The following is an 18,158-nucleotide window of genomic DNA, read 5'->3' as shown; positions in this document are numbered from 1 at the left end:
TTATAAAATATATAAGAAGAGTAAGAATATTAAAAGTTCTAACTGATACATAATATGTAAGAAATCATAAAATATATAAGAATAATAAGGATACTTAAAGTATTGACTTACATATAATATATAAGAATAATAAAAATATTGACAATATTAATTTATATATAATACACAAGAAATTGTGTATTTCGATATTTCAATATCAATTAGTATGAAATAGTATAGTATGAAAAGCCATCGTCGTTTGAACGACGTTGTAATTAATTACATATGCAAATGCTACGTAACTTTATTATATAATGGCTTTCCAACAGTATTTTAAATTCCCATGTTCGAATTTCTAAAAAAAAAAATGTGTTTTAATTATTCATTTAAACGAGTTTCGTACTTTCAGAGGTAAATTTCACGTTAATCGCCAAGGAAGTGGTAGCAGTGGCACCGAAGCAGAGCAAAGTGCCGGTGATTGTTTTCATAAAAGACCAGAATGATAATTATCCGGAGTTCACGGAGAATATATACGAGGTATCGATACCGGAAAATTGCGCCATTGGGACCACGGTGGCATGGGTTCAAGCCTTGGACGAAGATAGTGACAATTTTGGAACACGAGGAATTAGGTACACGAATTTAGGTGGCAGCATTGCACACGCGTAAGTGTCAAACGAAATTTTATTATTTCAAATTTGCATATTTTATAGATTTTATTGATTTTAGATTTCTACAATGTGTCTAGATGACAATGAGTAAATATATATAACGATTGGCTTAAGAATAACTTGCAGTACTAATTAAATTTCATACTTATGATTTTACTGTGTACATGTAAATACTGATCGTATGAAATGCTTCGAAACTCCCATAATTTTCTACTTGATAATAAATTTATATCTCTCCTTTAATCTTCTTCCTAATTTTTGACCACGAGTTATATGATATTATAGTAGATATCACGTCATAAATAAATAAATCAATAAATAAGATAATATTATTTTTCAATTTTTCATCTTTTACAAGTATTCATTATTATTGATTTATTATTTCTATTTATTGATTTAGTATTAATTATTTTTATTCTACTTACACATTGTGATTTATGATACTAATAAATGGATAAAGAAAATATTATTTATAATCCATAATTTACTTATAGTTGTTTATTATTTTCTATTTTCGAGATAAATATTAGTAAAATACATATACTAGTATATTATTCTAAAAATAATTTTTTTCTAATTGTATACAATATTGAAATCTCGTTTTCTTTGTTCAAGGTTATCATTGAACCATCTAACAGGTGTAATCACGGTTAAAGAACCTGGGCCAAGTTTCGATCGAGAATTATTATCTCGACATTATTTGACTGTAGAAGCAAGGGACGATCTTGGAAAAGGCAATCGCAACACTGTTCAATTAATCGTTAATGTGAACGATGTGAACGACAATGCTCCTGTATTTCTGCAGAACAAGTACGAAGCTGTGCTCCTGGAAAACGAGGACCATTTCGAGTCGCCATTAATCGTCGAAGCATTTGACATCGACTTAAATGGTTCGACGCTTACTTTATCTGCATCTGTTAATTTAAGTGATAAATTTCAGACGAAATTAAAAAAGAATGGTAGTGGAGAATTTTTCTATTTCATTAATACAAAGTCTAAGCATTAAAACAATTAACTCTGAATAACAGAGAAAAATTAGTCCTTTAATTTATTATAAATTGAAAAGAATAAATTAATTTGATTTGAGTTTTTGTTTTATCCATCAACTGCTTCAAAAATTTTTCAGTATTCTTTATGATTATTCTTTAAAAAATTTATAATATGTGGAAAAGCTAGTGTACAGTATTTTCATAGGAAGAGAACAAATTTTGAAAAGATAGAGTAAATAAGTTATTCAATAAATAATAGAATAAATTATTCAATACTCATGGAAGCTAATAAAATAAGGTAATATTTAGTAATAATAATACTTAATTATAACAGTAATAAACAGCAATAATAATTCTTAATAACGATGCTTATGTATCGTGTTAGTAATATAATATCATATTTTTAATATTATTGTATTAAGTAAAATTATTAATAATATTTGTAATATTTCTTATTACTAATAATATTTGTAGTTTTACTTAATAATATTTCCTTGACATAATAATTAATTTAACATTTTATCAAAGAAATATGAACAAACATATTCCCCAATTGAAAATAAATTGCAAATAAATTTCAATTTCAAAAAATATCTCTATCCTGTCATTCATGATTCAGTAACAAAGTTTCTGTCGAAGAGTAATATATTTTTCATTAAATGCTTTCCAGGTACCAAGAACAGCCAAGTAGTGTATGCCTTAGTATCGAGTGAATTTTCGCGGAATTTTAGTATCGATTCAAAGCGAGGCGTGATCACCCCGACAACACCCTTGGATTACGAAGCTTTACCTATCAGTCAAGGGCACAAGGAAACGTCGGTACGTCCATTGAGATTGACGGTACGAGCCAGGGATATGGGCACCCCAAGTCTAAGCTCAGACGCGCCATTAATTATTTACCTGAAGGACATCAATGACAATGCACCCGCATTTGAGAGAACTTTGTACAAGAGAAGCATCCCCGAAGACCTGTCTGGGGGCACCACTGTGGTTCAGGTATTATTTATGTAATACACCTCGATTAGATATCGATTATGCATCATGATTATCTAATTTCTGATATTGAACAATAAGGAGATTTAATTACAGAATCGTATTAATTAAATACAATACTTCAAATTATTATTTTTATTTATCATATTAGGTTCTCAATTAAATACTTAAAATTAAATTTTTGCTTCTGACAGTACCTTAAAGTTTTGTGTTTGGGTTAGGTTTAATTTAATTAAAATTAAATTAATACTTGTAATAGTATTTCATTTATTAAACGTTTTAAATTAAATAAGTCCTTTTCATAGTACTTCATTAATTGGACAGTTTAAATTAAATTAATACTTTCAATAGTACTTCATTAATTAATTACTTTAAAGTAAATTAATACCTACTATAGTACATATTATCAATTGAGAAGTACTTGTTAACTGCAATGAATAAATTTGTCCAGTAATAATTCAATATATTTAATAATAAAAATACTTGCTAATTGCAATGAATAAATTTGTTCAGTTACAATTTTGAATTATTTCATAAGAGATATACATAGAGTACACGTGTTGAGCTCAAGTACTTCTTTTGGACATAAAATTACTTAATTCCATTATTAATTGTTTATTATTTCATGAAATATTCAATATTGCAAAAATTTATTACCCTGGATTTAAATGATTAAAAATTTAATATTTCAGAAAGGTGTATAATATTGTGATTTACTATTGATCTACTAATACTCATAAAGGAATTACACAAAAATTTATGGATATGTAAAATATACTTACTCCATTCTACTAATACGAAAACAGAAATTATTATTAATATCCTTTCAACTCAGGCAGAAAATAGACGTACAAGATATAGTTCAGCTAAAAATTAATTAATCGAATATTACACAATTTAATCTTCAATAAAAATCCCGTTAAAAGAATCGTTACAGCAAATCATAATAAAGGTACACCTTTGCTACAGGTTAAAGCTTGGGATAAGGACTTATCTTCGCCGAACAACAAATTAGTTTATCGAATACAAAGCGGTGCAGGTGATAAATTTGTGATCAGCCCGGAAATAGGGGTAATTAGAGTGGCGCCAGGATCCAATTTAGATCCAGATCTAACTTCACCGAAGACAATGAGATACAGCTTGAACGTTATCGCGATTGACAGCGGAACGGAGATCCAAAGAACGGCTGAAGTTCTGGTCAATATCACCATAGTGGACGTTAATAATAAGCCGCCAGTTTTTATCGATCCTGGGACAGTGACCATTCGTGAAAATACACAGGTACGTGATCAAATTTGCATGGAATGTGATATTAAATATTTTAGATCCATCGTATCTGCTTCTGTCCTTCGACAGTACCATTATATCAATCATTATGTCAATATTATTTAATATTATATTGTAAGAATATATATATACACCTTTTGTGTAATAATTATACAGTGATGTTAGTTATTGGTTCATTTGCATATTTGATTATTTATTATTAAAGGCATTAAAATTTTATTTACACGAGTTTAGTAATGATGAGGAAAGAAATTGCAAAAATATAAATAAAAAGGAAATAAAAAGGAAAAAATAATTTGAGGATTTGCAAAGTCACTATAATTAAATAAATTAGTGACGTTAGTTAATAGTTTATTTTTATATTGAATTATATATTATTAAAGGTAGTTGCATTTAGTTTGTAGAAAATCAAATTGATGTACTCAGGTACATAAATAGCAGTAATAATATGACTGAAAAATTGGACAAGAATAATTAAATTTTTTGAAAGTGATATAATATGAAATGAATTTGTCTTATAACAATTTATAATGTTCCTTCACCACTGCAATATCAAATGCCTTCTTTTTCTACTAAGGCAATAATAATAATAACAATAATAATATTATTATTACACACAATAAAATATAATACAAAAATTATTCTGTTTCAAATAGAATAAAATATCGTGAATAATAAATTATATATAATACTACTATAATAATATTATGAAATATTAAAATATTAATTGTGGAATATTTTTTGTTACATTCTATATAATAGTTTAATCAATTATTTATACTATAACGTTCATTTTTACCACGAAACAACATTTCTTTGAGTGTCACATGCTTCTAAAACAGATCAATGAGAAATGGCGCCAAATTTGAACGTTATAATGCTCGAAAGTGGAGTTCTTCTAAAATAAATCTCATAAATATTTACACAAGTATGAATATTAATACAAATCGGTCTGAAATAAATTTAATACGAATTTCTCATGAAAGTAATCAGTTGGTAATTTGAATTTACATTTTTGACGCAACAATCGCGATTTGCGATCGTACTCTGAAGAAATACTTTTTACAAAAAGGAATGAAATGGCTGCATCTGATTATCTGGACCATTTTATTAGGTTGGAGCGTACGTGCATCGCGTTGTGGCTAATGATCCAGACATAGCGCCGATATTGCGCTATCGCATCGATCCGAATTCATCGGAAGCAAGGAACGAAGAGGGAACGCTCATTAAGATCCAAGAATATGATTATCTGTCCGCTTTGGAATTAAACGCACTCGATGGATTGCTTCGGGTAGTTAAATTGCTGGATAGAGAAAGAGTGGAAACGATAAGATTGGGCCTGGTTGTTGAAGATTTGGCGGCAATTAGAGGAATACAGATCTCATCAGGTCAGTACATACGCATTAAAATAAATAAAAATACAAAGAACCTGGAACGTATTTAAAATCATTTCACGAGAAATCGAGGAGAAATTATTATAAGCCTTTCATAAAAATGCAAATAAAATGGAAATATAAATACGAAAATCCTGCAATGTATTTAAAGTCGTTTAAAGTCGAGGAAGTGGTGAGAAATTACTACAAACCTTTGTTAAAAATACAAATAATCTGGAACGTATTTAAAATCATTTCGCGAGAAAATAACGAATAATTACTATACCTACAATAATTTTTATTAGCAATGCACAAGTCATCATTTCTCTTTTTTAATTTGATAAATATTGGTAAATTTAAATTATTATAATAGCAACAGGAGGAATATATCATAAATACATCAATAACAACATAAATCATAAATTATATATGTAATAATAGAAATACAAATCATAAATTGTAATTCATTCTTTTAATTGTAATAATATTATTAATTAATGGAAAAATATTAATAATACAGTATATAATAATAATATGAACGAAATATAATATATACCTACATACAGTAATGTATTATAATATATAGTGCAATTATATATATATAATAAAAATTATAGGTATGGATATGTAAATATAATAAATTATAATAAATTGTAAATACATTAATAACAACATAAATCATAAATTATAAATATAATAATAGAAATACAAATCATAAATTATAATTCATTGTTTTAATTATAATAATAATAATATTAATTAATGGAAAAATATTAATAATGTAGTAATAATAATATAAACGAAGTATAGTACATACCTACATATAGTAATGTATTATAATATATAGTGCAATGATATATATAGCTATAATAAAAATTATAGGTATGTATTGTAATATGTATTACCTTTTAAGTATAGTATAATTTAATATATTTTCTGAAATTAATTCCAAACCTCAATTCCAATTTCAGCTACGTTGAACATAATAATCGAGGATGAGAACGACAACAACCCAAGATTTCGTAGACCATTTTACAGACGATCTGTAACGGAGAACAGCAAAAATGGCGTGAATATCGCGAATATTGTAGCTGACGATGCAGATAAAAATCGCAGTATCACGTATTCGTTAGAAAGTCCCAGGGAACTAGCTGAGTTGGTCCATCTTGATTCCGAAACAGGCGAAATGGTCGTGGCGAATAAAATCGATAGGGAACAATATTCCTGGCTGAATCTTACGGTGCGAGCCACTGACTCTGGAATTCCACCTAGGTAAAATCGTTTTCCCCATTTCCATTCAATCAACTGCCCCTTCACTTTCTTCCATCGCAGTATTCTCACTTATCCACGCAGTTTCATTTATCAATGAGAAAATATCGGAATTAATATACAAACACATTTCATTCACAAATAACAAACTTAGCATAAAATTGAACATTTTATTTCCCCTGTCTGTGAATTCTTATTAAGAAGGAAGAAGAAAAATTTAATTTGCGATTGTTTATATTATTTTCATTAAATAATAGCTTAGAATTAACGTTTACTTGCATTCATCATGTATGCATACTTATATGATATCGTTATATACCTATTCATATGTATTTATATTTCATTATAGCTCAAATGCACGTTTTAATTTATGAAAATGATTTTATTACGGTTCACCACTTCGTTAATGGTATCCATAAATTATTCATGTGACAAACTCCGTTTTATGGCATAATAAACCACACACATTTCGGACCACGTCATGAATATTCAAATTTTATTTACGATTAAGTTTCCTATATTGATGTCTATATTTCTTTCGCATGATTAAGGCATCGACAATATGCATCAATGGGTCGTTAAAATTAAATTTTCTTCCCAGGTCGAGCCTTTCTGAGGTGTACGTGCAAGTGCTGGACGAGAACGACAATAATCCATACTTCGTGACTGATATCAGCAATTTAACTGTGATGGAAAATGCTAAAATCGGTACAGAAATTGCCACCATTCAGGCTAAGGACCCTGATAGCGGAGATTATGGCAAAATCACGTATCTTTTAGACAGGATGTCATCCCAGGCAAGGATACTTGTCATTATTCCTTATTCCATCAGTATACCTTGTCATTATAAATTATACCATTAGTATAATTTCTTTAAAATTATATCTTTAATTTTTGCTATTATTTTTAAATTAATTTTTATTTTACTCTTCATGAAGTTATATTCAAAAGCTTTTTTGTGAAACAGGGTACGTTTGCCATCCATCCAGAGACTGGTGCTTTGACAGTAGCAGATTCCATTGACTGGGAAGTTAAACAAATTTACGTGCTAGTCATAGAAGCTTGGGATAACTATCAATTTGGTTATACAGCTGGAGAATCGAGAAATGCTTTTAAACAGATTCAGTAAGCCACTGTATATTATTTATAAATTTATGGCATCACTTGGAAATCCTGTATATAAAAATATTTAAATATTTTTAAGTAATTAAATAATTATATAATATAGTATAAAAGCAGTACTTAAATAATTATTATTACTGTGCATTTTTCATTAATTTGTTAATTACTCCTGTTTCTAATGTTTACTGAATTTGGTTGCAATTTAAAATATTTCTTGCACCATTTCATAACTTTTTAATTTTCACAAAATATTTTGGAAAATACTTTGGAACATTATTGATTTTAATTAAAAATTAACGAGGATGCAGTAGAAATAGATCATCACTGTCTATTCTATTTTTAATTACGACACATATAAATGTAAATAATTTATTCAATATTCGATGAAAAATAGTAGTATTAATTTGTGAATTTTTATGATACTGCACAGCTGCACTGCTGTTTGAGAATAGTTTGATTACAGTTTCAGTGCAGATTCAGTACAGTTTTAGTACAGCTTCAGCACAACTTCACTGTCTTATTGGTTACGATACCAGAAAATATATTTATCGAAGGGAATTTATTTTTCAAGGGTCACAGTATCAGACGTCAATGACAATCCACCAAAAATGGATATACCCTCGACATGCGTTACGATATCAGAGTTCCACGACGTCAAAGACATAATATTTGTCATCAAGGTGAAGGATGCAGATGATCCAGCGACACCCAATGGTCGTGTGAAAATTAGAATCCTTTCTGGTAACGAATTAGGTTCGTATGAAGAATTTTCACAATTTTCTTGCTCTACGATGTGACTGTTATAAATGACTGATATTACAGAAAATATATAATTAATTACATAAATTTATATCGACTCGTTCGATTAGGTTTATTCATACTGGAACAAACGGATCATTGGACAGCAAATATAAAAGCTGCACATTCGCTACGAGGAAAATTCGGAAATTATTCGTTGCACTTGGAAGCACGAGATCTTGGAAGCCCTGTTAATAAAGATACCTCTACTCTGAACATCTGTGTGACCGATTATAATGACAATCCGCCAGTGTTTATTAGTCCTCAGCATAATACGACTATTCGAGTTGCAGAGGTGAATTTGCATCTATGTTAACAGAAATTTTTCTCTTCCAGAGCCTCCTTTATTTTTATATCGAGATTTTTATTCAGAGATCTTGATAGAATTTAATAAATAATTCTCTGAAAAACAATTTTTCGATACTTAAAGTGATAGAAATAGTCATAATTTTCTTGAGTTATTGGCAATTTATGAATTATTCTATGTTGGAAGTTTAATTATGAAAATTTATGGTTACAGGAGATTGAATATTAGATAGAATATAGGAAAAGTAGAGTTAAAAGAATCTGAAAAAATATAGTAGAAAAAAATGCAGTATCTTTTTCTATTTTTCTCACTTTCTCTAATTTTGCCATTCTTTGTTATTTCGTGACTATTCATACTATGATTTAATACTGAAAGTGTTTCTAAACAATATAATCACTATTTTTCATTTACCAGTAAATGATATATTCTATAAGTATATTATTTATAATTTATATTATATTAAAAATTAATATTTTATATGATTTATAATAACATATATAAGCTATATAATTAAATATGTAACTTATATAATTTATATACAATGAAGTGATAAATAAATTGTATAAGTTTATCAATAATATTAATATAATAATATACTTGCGAATAGAATATTTGTCATTAGACATATGTAATTAGTTTTTAATATGTAGAATTAATATAATCATTATAATTCACTAGTGATAAACCATTTATTTTGATAAATATGAAAGTATGAAAATTGCAGAACGTAACAATCGGAACACCAATTATACAAATCGAAGCCAAAGACGCCGATACTGGCCCAAATGGTGACGTTCATTACCGAATGAAACAGGACTTGGCAGGTCATTGGAGAACTTTTCATATCGACGATACAACAGGAGTTATCTCGTTAAAACTTCCTCTAGACAGGGAAACGCAGAAATTATACGAGGTAAATTAAATTAATAAGTAATAGCAAGTATATACTTTGAAAGATATGTAATAATATATTAAGAATGACATTATAAACAAAATTACTATACTTTCTGCCTGTATCATAATAATATACACAATCTAATATATTTAATTGTAATAACTTTTATAAAAATTCCTTTTATCATACAATATAAAATATTATTTGCACTTCCTTTTTTCAAATAATTTCAAAATCATTAGCTATGTAATGAAATATTAGTATTACTATTTAATTGCTATCTAATTGCTTAGTATCATTGTTCAGTTACTATTTAATTATTTAATATTATTACTTAGTTACTATTTAGTAATATTATAAAATAATAAAATAGTGTTATTATTATTATTAATTTAGTATATATGATAGTAAGAACTATAATATCATGTATAATATTGGTGTATAGTAATAAGTGTGATAGTCTACAGTAATCTACACACTATAGACAATTAATTGAAGTATAATTAATTGACACAAAGAACATGAACTTTAAAATAACAGAATAATTATTTTCCATTCATAGATTAGAGTGGAAGCGTACGATTTAGGAACCCCAACTCCTCTTAGCACGGATCTAGACTTAATTATTTACGTTCGAAACATCAATGACTATGAGCCACAATTTTTGGTAGACATTTTCAACATTAACTTCACCGAGGAGCAACATCCTGGATCTGAAACTGTACAGCTGCCAGAAACTATCGACAGAGACGAAGTGGATGATCTTGATGATCCTCCCACTCAAGTGTGTTACTTTATAATCAGTGGTAATGACGATAAACTATTTGTTCTTGATGTCTTTAAACATCAATTGACTGTAAGTATCACAACTAACATACCTCTAATATTAATGATATATAAAATATTTAGAACAGTAATACAGTAATATTTAACTATACACCAATCAATTTTTCGCATTTTATTATTATATTAAATATACCAATTATTTATTGTTAGTAATATGAATATTTTTGTAATATATTTTATAAAAGCTTGAAGAACTGTTTTAATTATTTGTACAATTTAATATTTTGTGATATAGTATTAATAATATATTAATTTAATTTGAATATTAACAAGTTTATCATATATAATGATAAGTGTATTTTCACAATATGCTTCATAATTATTTGTATAATTTAATATTTTGTGCTATGGGATTAATAATATATTAATTTAATTTGAATATTAATAAATTTATCATATATTATCACATTCATATGTAATGATAAGTGTATTTTCACAATGTGCTTCATAAAAGTTTGAGATAATTTTGGGTTCAGATCAATTGTTCTTAGTTAACTATATTTACAATTTGTTATTTCAGACTGCTAAAAAATTAGACAGAGAGAAAGAAGAGCAACACCTATTGATCGTGAAAGCAACAGAAGATTGCAACACTGTACCTGCAAATGAAACATTCTTTGATGAAACAAATGATACTACGTTGAAAATCATTATAAACGTGATAGACATAAACGATAATCCGCCAAAGTTCGTTAGCAAAATATTTACAGGTGGTGTCACCACTGAAGCTGATTTTGGCACACAATTTATGCAAGTGAAGGTAAAATATTACGTTAATTAATAAATTTATTAGTGTTAAAAATGAACTGAATAAAGGAACAAAATAAGCAAAAAGTAAATTACTGTTTCAGGCAAATGATTTGGATGCAGGTGATAATGCTGTAGTTAATTATTATCACATTGGTAAAATGCATATGACATTGACAGAGGGTTTCGATGACATCGAGTTGCAACCATTTCTTGTTAATAAACTGACTGGTGTAGTGAGCTTAAATTTTGATCCTCAAAGAGGGATGAAAGGATACTTTGATTTTATGGTAGGTCAAATTTATTTTTCACAATATTATATTCTTCCAAAATATCATATGTGAGAATAATATTGTCAAAACAATATTAATTTAATATGATATATTATATTAATATTTACTTCAACTATTAATTATCAGTTTAATTACAATTACTAACTATTAACTCAATTATTAATTATCAATGTCAGTAAATTTTTATCGATTTAATTGATAAAAATTGATTAATAAGTCAATTTTATTTTCCACAATATTATGTTTTTCCAAAATATTATATGTGAGAATAATATTGTCAAAACAATATTAATTTAATATGATATACTATATTAATATTTACTTCAGCTATTAATAATCAATTTATTTATAATTACTAATTATTAACTCAATTATTAAGTATTAATACCAATAAATTTTTATCGATTTAATCGAACAGGTACTAGCCAATGATACTCAGGGTCTAAGAGATACTGCAAGGGTATTTATTTATTTGCTACGTGAAGATCAGAGGGTTCGCTTTGTCTTACGACAGCATCCACCGGAAGTCCGTAACAGAATAGAAACATTTAGAGAGTAAGTCTAATTGTAAGATAAAATTTTTAAACTAACAAACCAACAATTGCACATTGTTGCCATAATTATTATATATTATTTTATTAAATCGTATTCTCGATTATTTAATATAAGTAAATTAACAATTATTTAATATAAATATTAAATAATTCAGTAGGGATAAGAACCATAAATAGGACCATAAATTTCTATGTTAGTCACTATTATATAAAATATTAAAAAATTGTAAAATTAAATTGCATGCTAGGACACTGACCCTTACTATCTTCAAACAAGCTTCAGTAAGAAATTAGTTATTAATTACCTGTCACTGTACTGTCAAAGACCATATGCTTCACTTGGAAATTAACAATTTTTCAATTCAATCCTTAACAACCTCTAACACTATTACGACAATTCATATGTACAAAAATTTTATAAACTTGTGAATGCAAATTTTCAGAACATTGGGCAACGTGACTGGAGCAATAGTAAACATCGACGAGTACAAGATCCACGAAAATCACGATGGATCCGTCGATCGAACGAAGACAGACCTGTACATGCATCTTGTGAATCGTCGGGACAATTCTATTCTCGAAGTGTCAGAGGTTCTCGAATTAGTAGACAGGAATATAGAGAAGCTCGATGGCCTGTTCAAGGAATTCAATGTTCTTGACACGCAACCAGCGCAGTATCAGCCAATTGTTCAGTACGAGCAAGCAGGGACGACATTCTGGCTTTTGACTTTGACTTTGTTTCTCGGAGCTCTGCTAATTTTATGCATAGCCCTGTGCCTTTCGCAGAGAGCCTCGTTCCGGAGACAATTAAAAGCTGCGAATGCCTCGCCATTTGGTAAGTATTACGATATTCCATGTACTGCGTTAATTCCTTTTGTTTGGTTAATTGTTTGGCCAATGTAAGAGAAAATAATAATGAAAAGAGGTTAAAACTGTGAAATATAAACTATGGAAAATATATGTCAGTAATTTATGATTTAAATATTTAATTGGCTGCATGATTGACAATGAGTATATTTTAGCTATAATAATTTTATGAATAATTTGTTTAGATTCTAAAAGAATATTGCTAGTCTATGAAGTGTTAAAAATTATAGGTTGTAAATGAAAAATGAAAAGACTAAAAAATTACAGATAGATATGAATTAATATAATTTTAATATTTATATCGATTGATATAATATAAACTAACATAATATTAATAGTAATATTAATTAATCGTTGTTATTTGGATTAGTACCTTCATTAAATAATATTTAAAACGATTGTCAATTGGCATTATGAAATTGTTATATAATTGAATTAAATTGTATTTAAATTTTTCAAATTGAACATACGTTGGAAAAATTTCCTTTTATTCAGTCTATTTTAAATTTTAGAAGTGACAAATGAATTTAATACATAAATAACATTGATTTTCTTATTCTATGTTCAATTTTTGAAAATGTGAGTTTGATTAATAATAGATGGGTATAATTGCTGAAGACGATTGTAAGGAATAATGTATCAGAAATTAATGAACAAGGAGTGAAAGAAAAATTCTTGAAATATGTTCTTTATCATTTTCGTTAAAATGCTAAAATATGGAATAATTAATTTATTTTAAAGAAATTAATATATTCACTTCTGTTTAAGGAACATCAGACGCGGAATTTATCAGAGGACCTGGTCGTGTTCCCAATACAAATAAACACAGTGTAGAAGGTTCGAATCCAATATGGATGCATGCTTACGAGAACGAATGGTTCAAAAGTGACGAATCAATCAGTCATACATCTGAAAGAGATTCTCTAGATGAAAACGCACTGAACAACGAAGAAATAATGAACGAAGCTAATACAAACCAAAGAAACGACGACAAACCGTATTATATCGAGCCAAGAGTGTCTTCCATTTCAAGGTAAATATTTACAAAGTGCAAATATCGTCGATAATACTTATTTTCAGACGATAAGGTAATTAAATATTACATGAATACTTAAAAATGAATTTAAGGTACGAATATTAAATCCTCAATTTACAAACTATTTATTCTCTAAATAACTTTCAAGATGAAGTAGCTTTCTCTGAATATAACCTTCGAGTAGTAGTACAGAATGAAATCCTTATAACAATGCTTTACTATAACAAAGAATTATATAAAAATTAAAATTTTTTTAAAATTATTTCACATTTTAATGTAAAATAATTTTTATAAAATTTTAAGATGCTTATTTTGAACACGATATTATACAAATATTTGTAATATGTACTGTGCTATGTTTAATATCTTGGAAATATTAAAAGCTAAAGAAGTAAATATCAATAATAAAATTAAAAATAGAGAAATAATATTTTAAATATTGATAATGGGAACTAAAATATTTTTCTAATTATTTTCTAATTATTTATTTTATTTCTAGTATTAAAAGCTGAACTTTATAACATTGAACTATATTAATGTATACCATAATTTTATTTATAGTACTGAAAGTATTACGAATATACCAAATGACTTCCATCGAAGTTCACCGATATATCGAACGCAAAATACGATCGTCAACCCTCTTGGCAAGAAAGTGGAAACAACGGAACTGTAATTGAACAACGACAGTAATGCACCGAAGAAAATTTGTATTTTACGTGGTAGTGTCTACGAGTTTATAAGGAGCGTAAATTTAGAGTAATTCCTGTAAATAGTCAAACTTCGTACAAGCAGTAGTGTGTATTTAATATTTATTTTATAGTACTTACTGTTAGGAAACGATAATAATTATAATTTTGTATCGTCTAACTTTTATTACCTTACTTGTCTCGAATCTATAGTAATTACCATTACTTTTGATGAGTCTCATTCTTAAGTATGCCAGAAGTGAGTCAGGTTAACGTTTAATACAAATTTATCAATGATCTCTGCACACCAATAAGTCACATACGTTTGTACACCTTCATATTTCTGTTTATTTGAGAAATAAACAATTAATTTAACGATATTTTGATGCCCTTACTTTGTCGAGTAATAATTTGGGCCATCTAGTGATATTCTAGTTTCTATTTTCTGGTTATATTTTAGTACAGGATATTTTTTGAAATATAGACAATGAAAATTAGTTAATCACGAATTTTAAATTTACAAAATTAAATTATTTGACTTACAAAGTAAATACCTCATCCCAATATCTCTAATTGGATCTTAATAAATCTGAAACATATTTACATGTCTATGTACACATAATACAAAGTGCATATGTACATATAAATTCTACTGTCCCAAAATTTGTTCCTGCATAATGCAGAAAATCAAATAATTTTTATTTCTAGTACAAAATTATTTTACGGTATTTTTACATACGGTAGGCAAATGTAATTAACAATGATCAATATTATTTTTATACAAATGGTACAAGGAAGGTAATTTTTTATACTACTAATCATACTCCTTATCCGAGAAATGATCACATTAATAATAAAGAAATCAAGATTCTTATTTCAACATGCTTTAATCTGATGCGCTTAATGGTACTATCATTAATCATTGGTAAATTCGAGCATCAATGATTTTCTCGTGGAAACATATCATTGCGATATTAATACACGTCTTATATACTTCGATAAAAATATTACTCCGAATATTTAAAAATATTTCTAACATCTTATATCTAATATTAATATATCTACTATTTTTAGTATCTAATTTGTAAACTATATTGACAAATATTATAAGATATTAAAAAATATTTCTAATATTTCAAATATATTGAGAAACATTTCAAAATATTTTCCTAATATTAAGATATATTAAAAATATTGTTCTAATACTTTCCAATTATACATTTATTCCAATATCCACTTTATTGTAGAGATATTTCCATGAAAAAGAAAATATTTTATTATACTTGAATTAAAATTTTGCTACAAGTTGTTATAAATCATATTCTTTGAACTCTATCCATTTTTCGTGTCCTCCATTGCTTCTCCTCTTTTTAATCAGTGCATCAGAATTGCATCAACACGCCAGCTTGCATTCGCTCGATTACTAATGCACTCATGAAAACCGGAAGGGAAATCGATGAGATTAAACCATACAAAATTACATTGGAAATTTACAGAATTTAAAAATAAATTAAATTAAATTAAATTAAATTCACATTAAAATAAATAAAGAAGTAAATTAAATTATACTAAATTTAATTATATAATTAAATAATAAATTAAATTAAATTAAATTCCTATTAAAATAAATAAAGAAGTAAATTAAATTATACTAAATTGTAGTCATCGACAAAGCTGTACTGTACAAATTTCCACTACAATTCACCAAAATCAACCAGCCTAATAAAAATTCTACGAATTCTCTATTTGTCAGAAAATATCTAACCAAGAATTTTAAATACTTAATCAGAATTTAAAAATAAATTAAATTAAATTAAATTAACATTAAAATAAATAAAGAAATAAATTAAATTATACTAAATTGTAGTCATCGAAAAAGCTGTATTATACAAACTTCCATTACAAATTCACGAAAATCATCCAGCCTAGTAAGAATTCTATAAATTCTCCATTTGTTGGAGGATATCTATTCAAGAATTTAAAATATCTAATCAGAATTTAAAAATAAATTAAATTAAATTAAATTCACATTGAAATAAATAAAGAACTAAATTAAATTATACTAAATTGTAGTCATCGAAAAAGCTGTACTATACAAATTTCCACTATAAATTCACGAAAATCAAGCAGCCCAATAAAAATTCTACGAATTCTCCATTTGTCGGAAAATATCTAATCAACCATCAATCAAGTTCTCTGCGAATAATTACCCTGTAACAATATCACCTATATTTAACCCTTACATTCCAGCCAGCAACACGTAAAAACTGCTATCTCACGTCGAGCCACTATAAATTAGAACGCGAAAACCGGCATGCAAAATAAAGCCAAACCCCCGGAACAATCTCGCTCGTGTAAACCCTCAAATCTGGGTCGCATAATATTAAAGCCCAACAGCACTTGCGCGAGGTCTGAACCAAGACGATGATCCCTGGAGTTCCTATAGCACCAATAAGGTGCAATTGAAGAACCCCGTGGGAGGAAAGATCTTCCAATTTTTTTTTGCATTTTTATAGACTGCTTTTATAATTCACGATATTACTAGGCAATGATTTTTTCAAAAATTTAAGAAGGAAAAAATTTGGTAGTCCCTCGTGACAAAGATGATAGTGAACATCGATTTTTTATTTCAAATTTTGCAATATTTTCTTGAAAATAAAAGTAACCTTCAATTTTTTTAATGAGATGTATTTTCATATTTTATATTATATGAAAATGGATGTTAGTAAATAATATATTCCATGAATAAATTATTTTTGTAGGAATTTTTTATTAAGAAGGTTATTCATTCCGTGTTTCATAATTTTTTCAATATTTTCTTGAAAATAAAGGTAACCTTCAATTTTTTTAATAGGATGTACTTTCATATTTTATATTATATGAAAATGGATGTTAGTAAATAATATATTCTATGAATAAATTATTTTTGTAGGAATTTTTTATCAACAAGGTTATTACTCCCTTGTTTTATAATTTTTAAAAAGCTACTTGCGTGAATTATTTGCTGCTATAAAATTATTTAATAGAAGCTGAAGTCGAATTTTAAATTAACGTTGATACCAATATGTGCTATAATCTTAATACACCATATAAATACACCAAATTTTCAGTACACTATACATGAGCATTACAATTATTACTTATTGCAATATATTATTGACGAAGCATAATTCGTTAATCGAAATAATTTTTTTCTAAAAATTACTGATATTCATAATTTATTTTTGCGGTCTATAAAAAGCCAATTGGAAAATTCAACACATCATTCTTCCAAAAATAACGTAAATATGCAAAATTAATATACACTGTTCTATTTCTTTCTTTGCACGGGAAATTATAAAACTTTCTCAAGTTTCTAATTAATATAAATAAAACAAGAAAATGATTAAGTAGTTTAAGGAATATTAAAGAAATAATTAAAAAATGAAGTAAGAATAATAAAA

At 27.1% G+C, this 18,158-nt stretch overlaps 1 protein-coding gene across 1 annotated transcript in view; it reads left to right on the top strand.

Annotated features, from left to right (window-relative positions):
* Positions 1-18,158, top strand: part of Cad88C (cadherin 88C) — an 81,876-nt gene that overhangs the window by 13,905 nt on the left and 49,813 nt on the right. Inside the window, exons 7-23 of the mRNA XM_017901256.1 lie at positions 389-644; positions 1,266-1,540; positions 2,310-2,635; positions 3,602-3,913; positions 5,034-5,307; positions 6,264-6,564; positions 7,163-7,358; positions 7,529-7,686; positions 8,255-8,436; positions 8,553-8,776; positions 9,513-9,701; positions 10,246-10,539; positions 11,050-11,289; positions 11,381-11,566; positions 11,988-12,124; positions 12,567-12,958; positions 13,759-14,023. Coding sequence (XP_017756745.1) covers positions 389-644; positions 1,266-1,540; positions 2,310-2,635; positions 3,602-3,913; positions 5,034-5,307; positions 6,264-6,564; positions 7,163-7,358; positions 7,529-7,686; positions 8,255-8,436; positions 8,553-8,776; positions 9,513-9,701; positions 10,246-10,539; positions 11,050-11,289; positions 11,381-11,566; positions 11,988-12,124; positions 12,567-12,958; positions 13,759-14,023 — 4,207 coding nt within the window. The remainder of the gene's footprint in view (positions 1-388; positions 645-1,265; positions 1,541-2,309; positions 2,636-3,601; positions 3,914-5,033; positions 5,308-6,263; positions 6,565-7,162; positions 7,359-7,528; positions 7,687-8,254; positions 8,437-8,552; positions 8,777-9,512; positions 9,702-10,245; positions 10,540-11,049; positions 11,290-11,380; positions 11,567-11,987; positions 12,125-12,566; positions 12,959-13,758; positions 14,024-18,158) is intronic.

This window comes from Eufriesea mexicana, unplaced genomic scaffold, assembly GCF_001483705.2.
Source record: "Eufriesea mexicana isolate 0111107269 unplaced genomic scaffold, ASM148370v2 scaffold1576, whole genome shotgun sequence".
NCBI lineage: Eukaryota > Metazoa > Arthropoda > Insecta > Hymenoptera > Apidae > Eufriesea > Eufriesea mexicana.
The sequence above is the reverse complement of the archived record's forward strand: the minus strand, read 5'-3'. Positions and strand labels throughout refer to the sequence as shown.